The 12,142-nt window shown below is 50.8% G+C and overlaps 1 protein-coding gene across 1 annotated transcript in view; it reads right to left on the reverse strand.

Moving 5' to 3' along the window:
* Window positions 1–403: 403 nt before the first annotated feature.
* The window catches only part of ALOX5 (arachidonate 5-lipoxygenase), a 73,067-nt gene continuing 61,328 nt past the window's right edge, over window positions 404–12,142 (reverse strand). The window contains exons 8-14 of the mRNA XM_032432572.1: window positions 6,060–6,263; window positions 5,270–5,356; window positions 3,617–3,795; window positions 3,175–3,296; window positions 2,682–2,782; window positions 2,158–2,328; window positions 404–1,111 (exon numbers count right to left, since the gene is read on the reverse strand). Coding sequence (XP_032288463.1) covers window positions 932–1,111; window positions 2,158–2,328; window positions 2,682–2,782; window positions 3,175–3,296; window positions 3,617–3,795; window positions 5,270–5,356; window positions 6,060–6,263 — 1,044 coding nt within the window. The 3' untranslated portion in view covers window positions 404–931. The remainder of the gene's footprint in view (window positions 1,112–2,157; window positions 2,329–2,681; window positions 2,783–3,174; window positions 3,297–3,616; window positions 3,796–5,269; window positions 5,357–6,059; window positions 6,264–12,142) is intronic.

Here is a 12,142-nt window from a genome sequence, read left to right on the forward strand (position 1 = left end):
AGGAAAATGAGGGAGCAGCAGGCTAGTGCCTTGTGCCAGCCCTGGGCACACAAGTAAGGTGAGTTCCTGTTCTGCAGGGGCTCTGGGTCCAAGGGAGAGACCATGTGGGAAGATAACAGAGGTTCGGACAAAGCCCAGGGAGGGGGGGCGGGTGGGAGAGATGAGAATCAAAGATGCCTCCCCAGGGTGGATGATATTTGGGATATGTTCTGAAGATAAAGTAGCTTTCTCAGCAACAAAAAGGGAAAACCACCTTCTATCTAGACTGGGGTTTGTGTGTGGGTGGGGTGGGGGGAGCTTTTGTCCAATGGAATCACAGTGATCATGGCTTTTTTTTTGTGGGGAGAGGGGATGTGAGCTGTTTGGGGTGATGGGAACATAACGTGGACAGAGACTTGTTTTAAATGCACTCCTTTATTTTTATGACAACCAATTCTTCATTCATTCAACAAGGATTTATTTGGGCACTTACTATATGCAAGAAATTGGACGAAGCATAAATAGAAAATAATCATTCCATGCCTCCCAACAAGAACAAACATCTATCAGTTTTCCTGACTTCTTGCTCCTGCCTGGTGTGGAAGCACTGAGCGAGGCGTAGGGCAGGAAGCGACATCGTCCTGCTCTGTGTAGGACGGGTCCCTGCAGTGTACCCACTTGGATCAAAGTATGGGATTCACTAAAGATTGAGGAACAGACTGGAAAATGCACTGAAGCTGAGGCATAACATGGCCCAACCTGGGCAGCCTTTGGTTTGAAGCCAGTCAGCCTGGGGCCTGAGGAACCGAAGCAGCCTCAGGAGAGCAAGCTGCCAGGAGGTCCTGCCCCGGGGCCCCCGTGAGCCTGCCCACCCGGGCAGCCTGGAGTCTGGGTGCTGAGCCCGCCCGTGAGCAGCTGACCGTGTGCAGGTGAGACTGGCTCAGGTGGCCACTTAGATGGCTACGCTGTTGGGAATCCGGTCTGGGGACAAGTAGTAATATGGCAGCTTCTTGTTCTTGTTGCGCTCAGCAATCACGCTGACGATGGTGTCAAGGTTCTTGCGGAATCGGGCCATGGCCTCTTTTACAGGCTTCTCGATGAAATGCTCTTCTGGGTACATACCCAGGAATAGCTAAGGGCCCGGACACAGACGGACAGGTTAATCTTTGCCGAGGTGATGTAAACTGATTGATAGGCCTTGTCTCACCCCCAGAGACCATCCCTTGGGAAGTGAGCGAGGCAGCATGTGCTCATTTCCCCCTCTCCACCCCCTGCTGAGAAGACCCCAAGAATGCCCCTGGTCTGGGGCCTCAGATAAATGGGAGAAATAGCTGCCCTGCCGTGTGTGATGGTGCAGGTGAAGGGGTCCCGCTGGGCCCCGTCCTCTGCCACACTCCTGCCTTCCTTCTGGGCTCCGGGGGCCAGCGCTAGCCTCCCCAGCCCAGGACAGCCACGGCCGGACCCTGTTGGGGTACTGTGCTCATTTCCACACTCACATAGATGTCTGCAGGTTAAAACTAGATCTGTCTTTTAAAAAATTACTGGATTGTTAAAATTGGCAGGTTTCATACCCAGGGCTGGAAAGGGTGGGATTTGGGATTAGTTTGTGGAGGACAGATCAGTCTCAACATTCTCTGATCCAGAAATTCCTCTACTAGGAACATGTCATCTGGCCCTACGGAACACATGTGCAAAGACACATATACAAAGATGTTAGTGAGGGACCCACACATCAGCAGAGTCCCCAGAGCAACCTCAGTGCCCCCTAAAATGCCCGCGAGTCTGGGGCTGGCTGTACTGGTAGTCATTCTGTGCGACACTGAGCTAATGTCATGGGGTTGTGTCTGAGATACTGAGATACCCAGCTTTTACAGTAGGTTCATTAGTGTATGTGCATGGGAATGTCTGGCAGGATCCCCAGGAAACTCTTAGTCGTCCCCTCTGGGTAGTCACCGGTGGAGCAGAGTCCCTGTGCTCTCCTGCCAACCCCCGCCCCCACCCCGAGCTCCATCCAGGCACAGGCCTGGGACTTCCTGGGCACCCCCAGCCTCAGAAGTCAGGATTCCCGGAGAGCAGGTGTCCAGCCTAAGCTCTTAATCACAAAGGCCTGAGATGGAAAAATGGGTTAAATCCAGGCGACCTGCCCCCTAGAGGGGGCAGAATGTCTCCCCTGCTCACCTCATTTTCTTGGAACTGGCTTAGTGCCCACACTGCGCCCAGATGCCAGCAGGAGCGGCCACGGTCTGGCAGCGTATCTACGATCTGCTCGATGGTGACCACACCCTTGGCTGTTGGTGGGGGGGCCCGCATGGTTGGGGGGGCATTGGGGATCCAGGAGCACCAGTCATACTGCAGGGACAGCCACAGGCATGGGTGTGCACCTCCTCAGCCAGCTGCCACCCACCCGCAGCGGGCCATGCCCGTACCTGCCCCGCAGGCCGAGCACCCACCCCGACGCCTCCCACCCTCCTTCCCATCACCTCCTGCTCCAGCAGGGCCAGTCCACAGGCCCCCTCTCTGGCTGGCGCCCTCGGCTTAGTGAGCAGAATACACTCAGGGAACATCCAGCTTCTGGCCCCGAGGCTGCCTGAGACCAGCCCCAGAAGACTAGAAAGAGGGGCGGCTTTGTCTGGGCCCATCAGCAGCAGTCAAGGTGACTATGGTGATTTCCCACCCAGAGGACCCACCCTGCCTTTGCCCACCTGGCCAAAGTTCACCGCTGCATGCTGGGCTGAGGCTGTGAAGATCACTACCGTTAGGTACTCTGACAGCTTCTCTCTGGTCTTGATGGACTTGGGGAAACCTAGGGCAGAGCCAGGGACTGGCTGAGGCCCTGACCCCAGAGGTGGGGGGGGCAGTGGGCCAATGACCCACAGGCACCCTCCCCCTGAGCCTCCCCCAGTCCCTGAGTTCCCCCACACAAGGGCTTAGGGGGCCCAGGCATGGGTAAGACACTAGGAGGGGACAGCAGCTTGGCCCGTGTTCCTGATGATTCTGACCCTGGTTCTCAGTGGCTGCAGAAAGTCCCTAAGGTGTCCCCATGAGACATACTGGTGAGCAGGGGGCCCTTGGGGGCTCTGGCCCCAGCACCAGGCGCTAAGGTGGATGCCATGGGCCAGCGCTGTCCAAGGAAAGTCAGAGGTGCAGGGAAGAGCAGAAGAGACGGCCAGGAGGAGAGCCGGAGGCGGTCTGTACCTGAGGTCTTCTTGCCCCGCATGCCGTACACATACACATCGTTCACGAAGTCCTGCAGCTCCTGGTCCTCTACCACCACCTGGTCACTCTTGTAGTAGATGCCTATCACCTCAGCCGTGAACCTGGCTCAGGAGGAGGGGCCCAGCTAGGAGCGGGTGACCTGGCCAGGGTTTGCAGGGCTGGGCCCCTGGGCCCCAGGGCAGAGCTCCAGTGGTGACCCTGTGACTTACTCCTTAATGTCCAGACTCGGGTCACTCACCCCCACTCCCACCCACATACCTTCCTCTCTCTCTCTGGGCCCTGACAACGGAGCCATGCCGTGGCCCACTGAGTCAGCGGTCCAGGCCCCTGGCCCGGCCTGTCAATACCCCGGTCCTCTCCTCCTCCAGGAGCTCCTCTCATTCTGCACAGAGCAGGTCCCATAGCCCCAGCGGGCACTCACGTCTTGATGGCCTCCCACACCAGGAGCCCGTCGTCCCGGTAGAAGTAGTAGGGAATGTCCTCTGTGCTGTCCATTCCCCGAGCTTTGATGGCCTCAGGGAAGCACAGGGAGGTGTAGGTCAGGTCCTGCATGGCCCTCTGCACCATCTGCACGTGCCCACCGCCCCCTGTGGCGTTGGCCTTGAGTGGGAGCGGAGAGAGCACCGTGAGCTGAGGCTGGCTGCCCCTCGCCAGCCTTCTCACCCAGAGCTCACCATGAGAAACTGTGAAGGGATACTGGGGGGGGCCAGGCTTGTGGATGGGCAAGCCCATGTCCCGGGGGTTTAGGAGGTGGGGTAGGAGGGATGCTTAACTCTGAGAATACCCAGGGCAGCCCAGTGAGGAGGTTAGAAAGGTCTGATCTAATAATGCAGGGGATTGCAGCGGAGGGGGTGTGCAGGGATTGGGGGCGGCGGCAGGAGGGCGGGCGCTCGTTCTGAGCATGGGCTGCCCGGAGCACCAGCACCGCTCTCGGTGACCTGAGTTTTGGGCTCAAGAAAGGGGCGGATACCAGCCCCCAGGACCACACACACAACTCTTCAGAGGGCCTGCGTTTGCTTAGGTGAGGGCTGGAGAGATGCACAAGGAGGGATCCTGGTCCTCATCCCAGGACACACGGTGGCTGAGCCACTACAGAACCTTTAAAGGAGAACTTGGGGACTGGGGTGCCACAAGTCGGTCCACAGGGCCGTTTGACCCAAGCTGGAGTGATGGGAGCTGCTCCCTGGACTTTCTATTTGGATGGGAGTGGACGGTCACCGTGTGGGAACACGAGCCTGGAGCTCCCTATGATGAGGTCCCACTCCCCCTCCCACGGGGGAGAGCCTGTCCACAGAGCCTGACTGGGAGAATGGGGCCCACACAGTTTAAAGAGTAGAAGAGTGCCAGCCAGTGTCTCTGTCCCCTGGGGCCATTATTTGAGCTCCTGGGTCCATTTTGGGAGGAGTTGGGAGCCCCCTCTATTATGTACAGGGTTTTGAGATAATACACTTCCTTTCCAGCTTCAGCCGGTTTGACTTGGGTTTTGTCATTTGCAACCCAAAGAGGGGCTCAGCCTTACTGATGAGCTGACTGCCTCACTAAGGGGAGGTGGGAGAGGAAGAAGGGTGGGGAGAGGGCTGCTGGGAGGGTCCAGGCTTGGTAAGGCTGCAGGGGGTCGGAATGGGCAAGGTGCTGCCTGGGAGAACGTGAGGGACGGGTAGGGCTTAGGCCCAGCCGAGGGGAGCGTAGGGTGGGAGCGTTGGCCCAGGAGCGCCGAGGGCGGGAGGTGGTGCTCCGTGAGGGCAGCAGAGCCGGAGGGGAGGCAGGATCTACAGCCACAGGCCAGAGGATGGGGGAAGAGCAGGACGAGGCTACAGGGTGACACAGGCCCCGAGAAGTGCTGAGAAGCAGGCTGTGCACTCGGGAGGGGAGGGGTCACTGGTGGGGAAGGGGCCAGAGCCTGGCCAGAGGACCTGGGGAGCCTTCAGTCTGAGCGCCTCCAGCCTCCCACCCGTCCCAGGCACGCACTGCCACCCTAGTGCCTAGAGGCCTTGCTCCTGAGAGGACACCTGGCCTGGGCGGTGGAGGTTTGGAGCAGTGGGGCCCTGCACAGAGCTGGACGGGAGGTGCCCACCTTGTCAAAGAGGCCGTACTCGCAGATGAGCTGCTCGCGGGCCTTGGTGTTGATGGCGATGGTGAACCGCACATGTGCCACCAGCAGCTGGGGGGCGGGGGGAGAGCAGGAGAAGGCCTCAAAGAAGGCCTGGCTAGGCCTCCCGACCAGGTCTCCACCCCCCCCCCCACGTGCCCCCGGAGACCCCCAGCACCCCGCACCCCAGTCCACTGAGGAGGGCTGATGCCAGGGCTGAGGGAGGAAGTGCAGGTCAGGGGAGCTGCTGGGGCCTGGGGACCGCAGCTTTGACACTTAGTGACGTGAAGGTGAAAATGATAATAGCCAGCACTTACATGGAGCTGAACTACGTGCTAGGTACTGTTTTCAACTCTCTGCATTTGTTAACTGTTTGGGTCCTGCCAATAATCCTGTGAGGCAGGTGTACTCTTGGCTCCCTGCTGCACAGATAGGGAAACAGGCCCAGAGAGGTGCCTTGAGCCTGCATCACCCCGGCGGTCAGTGCCAGTAGGATTCAGGAAGAGAGAAGGGCAGTGATGGTGGCGCCTGGGATCAGACAAGGGTCACACTGACCTCATTTGCCTCTTCAAACTCTGCTCCCAGGCCTCGTGTCCTCGGGAACCCACAGGCTCAGAGCTGTAGTCCCGCCTCCTGGGCCTCTCTCCAAGGGCCCCTCTCTGCTGGCTACTCCCGGCCCCAGCCCTGTGGGGGTGTCAGTGCCCCGCCTCCCTCCCTCCGCCCCCCAGATGCCAGTGCCCTCCTCCACCGGCTGAGGCAGTAGCTTGCTGTATACCTTGAAAATGGGGTGCACGGCGGGCAGCTGGCGGTACAGGGCAATGCCAAAAACCTCAGACACCAGGTGTGTGCGCAGAAGGTGGGTGATGGTCTGGTGGACGTGGAAGTCACTGGAGCGCACCCAGATTTTGGCCAGAAGCCAGTCATATTTTTCATCCGAAGGGAGAAAAATCGGGTTTTCATCTCCTGGGATTTGGTTGAGCTAATACAATGGAGAAAGAAAATACATGGCAATATTTTGTTCTGTATAGCTGTAGGAGAGCCTGGCCTCTTAGGAAATTCCAGAAGAATCCAAATTTCTTAAACAGTGGTCTTGGAGTCATGAGAGGATCGTGGAGGAGGGCAGAGGGCCCAGGGTTTACACTTCCCACCCCAGGGACAACATGTACTAGCTGTAGGATGCTGGACACCTTACTGAGCCTCTCTGAGCTCCGGGTCCACCACCTGCCACACTCTTTACTTACCTCCCAGAGTGAAGGCAAGTGACTAAGATGGCCCAAAAACACCAGCAAGGAGCAGGTTAGGTGCTTAGAGCGTGTTGCTCTGCTCTACTACTCCTGCCCCCATCCTTCTCACCTCCCTTGCCCGCTCACTCCCTCCTGGGTTCTGCCCACTGCTCCGACTGCTGCTTTTCCATGTCCCAGATGTTCCCTTCCTCTGTTCTTCCCTTAAATGTTGCTGTCCCCAGGCGCCGGCTGGTTCACCTGACTTCCCTTCTTGCCCTTGACTAGCTCCTCCAGTTCCCAGGGCTCTAGGTCCTCAGGATGCAGTGGCCTAGGTCCCTGTCATTTGAGCCCAGACCTGTAGCCAGTTGCCTCCTGTCAGAGAGACCAGGCTTGCCTTCCCCTTTCCAGTTTCAACTCCACACTGAAGCCAAGGTGACTTTTTTATTTCTAAAATGCAATTCACATTATGTCAATCTCCTCCTTAAAACCAGTCACCTCTTGGGGAGGAGCAAGATGGCGGAGGAGTAGGAGACCTGGATTTCGTCTGGTACCAGGAATTCGGCTAGATAGGGATCAAACCATTCTGAACACCTACGAACTCAACAGGAGATCGAAGAAAAGAATAGCAGCAACTCTCTGAACAGAAAAGCGACCACTTTCTGGAAGGTAGGACGGGCGGAGAAGTGAATCCGAGGCGATATTCGGGAGGATAGACAGTGGGGGAGGAGGCATCCATCGGCCGCTTTTGGCAAGTGATAGAGCAGCGGAGCACAAAATCGGAACTTTTAGAAGTCGGCTATGCTGAGGGACATCGCTCCAGTGGCTAAGCAGGGGGTGGAACCCTCACGGGACAGTGTGGTCTCAGGACCCTCGGGGTCACAGAAAGACCTGGGAGCCTGAGTGCGGCAGAGCTCCCAGGTATCAGAGCAGGGAAGCCGACTACAGAGACGGAGCTGAGACATGGGCTCTCAGCTCGGGGCTGCCATAAACCGTGATCTGCGGCACAGTTGGGCCACTCCTCCTCCAGCAGGGACCGAACAAGCGGCAGATCTGGGGAGACTCCCCTTCCTCCCCCGGGAGGAGTGGCGCAGGAGCGCACCACAGGGATCTGCTGGGTTTGGAGACTCCACGTGGCGTCGGGTGCCAGAGATAGAAACCTCGGTCACAGGCCGGGTGAGCACGGAGTGCGGCCGGAGACTGGGGAGATGGTAGTGATTGACTGGTTTTCCCTGGGGCGCACTGAGAAGTGGGGCCCCCGAGTTCTCGGCTCCTCCGGGGCGGAGATTGGGAGGCCGCCATTTTCACTCTCCTCCTCCAAAGCTGTACGGAGAGCTTGCAGGGAACAAAAGCTCCCGAGAGCAAACCCGAGCAGATTACTTAGCCTGGACCAGGCAGGGGTGGGGCAATTCCGCCTCCAGCAAAGACATTTGGGAAACACGGCAACAGGCCCCTCCCCCAGAAGATCAGCAAGAACAGCCAGCCAAGACCAAGTTTACCCATCAATGAGAATGGCAGAACTCCAGCGCCAGGGGAATACTGCACATAGAATTCATGGGTTTTTCTCCCTGATTCTTTAGTCTTTCAAAGTTAATTTTTTAAATTTTCTTTATTTTTTTCTGTTTGTTTTTTTTGAATTTTTCTTCTTTCCTTTTTCAGCCAACATCTTATCAATTCCTTTTTTAAAATCTTTTTTAATTTTCATTTTTACAGTCATATTCTATCCCTTCATTGTATTTAACCTTATTTTTTGTATATATATAAGTTTTTCTTTTTTTAAAATTTTGGGATACAGTTTCTTCTAACAGACCAAAATATACCCTAAATCTAGTGTGTGGCTTTGTTCTAGTCTCACGCCTGATCACATTCTCTCCCCCCACCTTTTTAAAAATTTTTTTTCAACCAACTTCTTACCTTACCAGTTCCTTTTTAAAAATCTTTAATTTTCATCTTTACAGTCATATGCCATCTGTTCATCATGTTTACCCTTATTTTTGTATATATATAAGTTTTTCTTTCTTTCAAATTTTGGGAGGCAGTTTTTTCTAACAGACCAAAATACACCCAAAATCTAGTGTGGCTCTGTTGTATTTACCAGCCTGATCATTTTTTTTCCTTTCTTTTCTCCCTGGTTTCGGGTCTCTTCTGATTTGTTTAGTGTATATTTTTCTGGGGTCGTTGTTACCCTGTTAGCATTTTGTTCTCTCATTCATCTATTCACCTCTAGACAAAAATGACAAGACAGAAAAACTCACCTCAAAAAAAAGAACAAGAGGCAGTACCGACTGCCAGGGACCTAATCAATATGGACATTAGTAAGATGTCGGAACTAGAGTTCAGAATGATGATTTTAAAGATACTAGCTGGGCTTGAAAAAAGCATGGAAGATAGTAGAGAATCCCTTTCTGGAGAAATAAAAGAACTAAAATCTAACCAAGTCAAAATAAAGAAGGCTATTAATGAGGTGCAATAAAAAATGGAGGCTCTAACTGCTAGGATAAATGAGGCAGAAGACAGAATCAGTGATATAGAAGACCAAATGATGGAAAATAAAGAAGCTGACAAAAAGAGAGATAAACAACTACTGGATCACGAGGGCAGAATTCAAGAGATAAGTGATACCATAAGATGAAACAACATTAGAATAATTGGGATCCCAGAAGAAGAAGAAAGAGAGAGAGGGGCAGAAGGTATATTGGAGCAAATTATAGCAGAGAACATCCCTAATTTGGGGAAGGAAACAGGCATCAAAATCCAGGAGGCACAGAGAACCGCCCTCAAAATCAATAAAAATAGGTCAACGTCTAAGAGTAAAACTTACAAGTCTCAGAGATAAGAGAAAATCCTGAAAGCAGCTCGGGACAAGAGGTCTGTAACCTACAACTGTAGAAACATTAGATTGGCAGCAGACCTATCCACAGAAACCTGGCAGGCCAGAAAGGACTGTCATGATATAGTCAGAGCACTAAACGAGAAAAATATGCAGCCAAGAATATCCAGCTAGGCTGTCACTGAAAATAGAAGGAGAGATAAAAAGCTTCTAGGACAAACAAAAACTAAAGAATTTGTGAACACCAAACCAGCCCTACAAGAAATATTAAAAGGGGTCTTCTAAGAAAAGAGAGAGCCTGAAAGTAACGTAGACCAGAAAGGAACAGAAACAATATACAGTAACAGTCACCTTACAGACAATACAATGGCACTAAATTCATATCTTTCAATAATTACCCTGAATGTAAATGGGCTAAATGCCCCAATCAAAAGACACAGGCTATCAGATTGGATAAAAAAACAAGACCCATCAATATGCTGTCTGCAAGAGACTCATTTTAGACCCAAAGACACCTCCAGATTGAAAGTGAGGGGGTGGAAAACCATTTACCATGCTAATGGACACCAAAAGAAAGCTGGGGTGGAAATCCTTATAACAGATGAATTAGATTTTAAATCAAAGACTATAATAAGAGATGAGGAAGGACATTACATTCCTACTTAAAGGGTCTATCCAACAAGAAGATCTAACAATTGTAAATATCTATGGCCCTAACATGGGAGCAGCCAACTATATAAGCCAATTAATAACAAAATCAAAGAAACACATTGACAACAATACAATAATAGTAGGGGACTTTAACACCCCCCTCACTGAAATGGACAGATCATCTAAGCAAAATATCAACAAGGAAATAAAGGCTTTAAATGACACACTGGACCAAATGGACTTCACAGATATATTCAGGACATTCTATCCCAAGGCAACAGAATACACATTCTTCTCTAGTGCCCATGGAACATTCTCCAGAATAGATCACATCCTAGGTCACAAATCAGGTCTCAACCAGTACCATAAGACTGGGATCATTCCCAGTATATTTTCTGACCACAATGCTTTGAAACTAGAACTTAATCACAAGAGGAAAGTCGGAAAGAACTCAAATACGTGGAGGCTAAAGAGCATCCTACTAAAGAATGAATGGGTCAACCAGGAAATTAAAGAAGAATTAAAAAAATTCATGGAAACAAATGAAAATGAAAACACAGCTGCTCAAAATCTTTGGGATGCAGGAAAGGTTGTCCTAAGAGGAAAGTATATAGCAATACAAGCCTTTCTCAAGAAACAAGAAAGGTCTCAAATACACAACCTAACCCTACACCTAAAGGAGCTGGAGAAAGAACAGCAAATAAAGCCTAAACCCAGCAGGAGAAGAGAAATAATAAAGATCAGAGCAGAAATCAATGAAATAGAAACCAAAAGAACAGTAGAACAGATCAACAAAACTAGGAGCTGGTTCTTTGAAAGAATTAATAAGATTGATAAACCCCTGGCCAGACTTATCAAAAAGAAAAGAGAAATGACCCAAATAAGTAAAATCATGAATGGAAGAGCAGAGATCACAACCAACACCAAAGAAATACAAACAATTATAAGAACATATTATGAGCAACTACATGCCAGCAAATTAGACAGTCTGGAAGAAATGGATGCATTCCTAGAGACCTATAAACTACCAAAACTGACCCAGGAAGAAATAGAAAACCTGAACAGACCCAAAACCAGTAAGGAAATTGAAGCAGTCATCATAAATCTCCCAACAAACAAGAGCCCAGGGCCAGATGGCTTCCCAGGGGAATTCTACCAAACATTTAAATAAGAATTAATACCTATTCTTCTGAAACTGTTCCAAAAAATAGAAATGGAAGGAAAACTTCCAAACTCGTTTTATGAGGCCAGCATTACCTTGATCCCAAAACCAGACAAAGACTCCATCAAAAAGGAGAACTACAGACCAGTATCCCTGATGAACATGGATGCAAAAATGCTCAGCAAAATACTAGCCAATAGGATCCAACAGTACATAAAAAGGATTATTCACCATGACCATGTGGGATTTATCCCTGGGCTGCAAGGTTGGTTCAACATCCACAAATCAATCAATGTGATATGATACATTAATAAAAGAAAGAACAAGAACCATATGACACTCTCAATAGATGCAGAAAAAGCATTTGACAAAGTACAGCATCCTTTCTTGAATAAAACTCTTCAGAGTATAGGGATAGAGGGTACATACCTCAATATCATAAAAGCCATCTATGAAAAACCCACAGCAAATATCATCCTCAATGGGGAAAAGATGAGAGCCTTTCCCTTGAGATCAGGAACCCGTCAAGGATACCCACTCTCGCCACTATTGTTCAACATAGTACTAGAAGTCCTAGCCTCAGCAATCAGACAACAAAAAGAAATAAAAGGTATCTGAATCAGCAAAGAAGAAGTCAAACTCTCACTCTTTGCAGATGATATGATACCTTATGTGGAAAACCCCAAAGACTCCACCCCAAAACTGCTAGAACTCATACAGGAATTCAGTAAAGTGGCAGGATATAAAATCAATGCACAGAAATCAGTGGCATTCCTATACATCAACAACAAGACAGAAGAAAGAGAAATTAAGGAGTCGATCCCATTTACAATTGCACCCAAAACCATAAGATACCTAGGAATAAATCTAACCAAAGAGGCAAAGAATCTGTACTCAGAAAACTATAAAATACTCATGAAAGAAATTGAGGAAGACACAAAGAAATGGAAAAACGTTCCATGCTCATGGATTGGAAGAACAAATATTGTGAAGAT

The sequence above is a fragment of the Phoca vitulina genome, unplaced genomic scaffold, assembly GCF_004348235.1.
Source record: "Phoca vitulina isolate PV1807 unplaced genomic scaffold, GSC_HSeal_1.0 scaffold48, whole genome shotgun sequence".
In the NCBI taxonomy this organism is placed as follows: domain Eukaryota; kingdom Metazoa; phylum Chordata; class Mammalia; order Carnivora; family Phocidae; genus Phoca; species Phoca vitulina.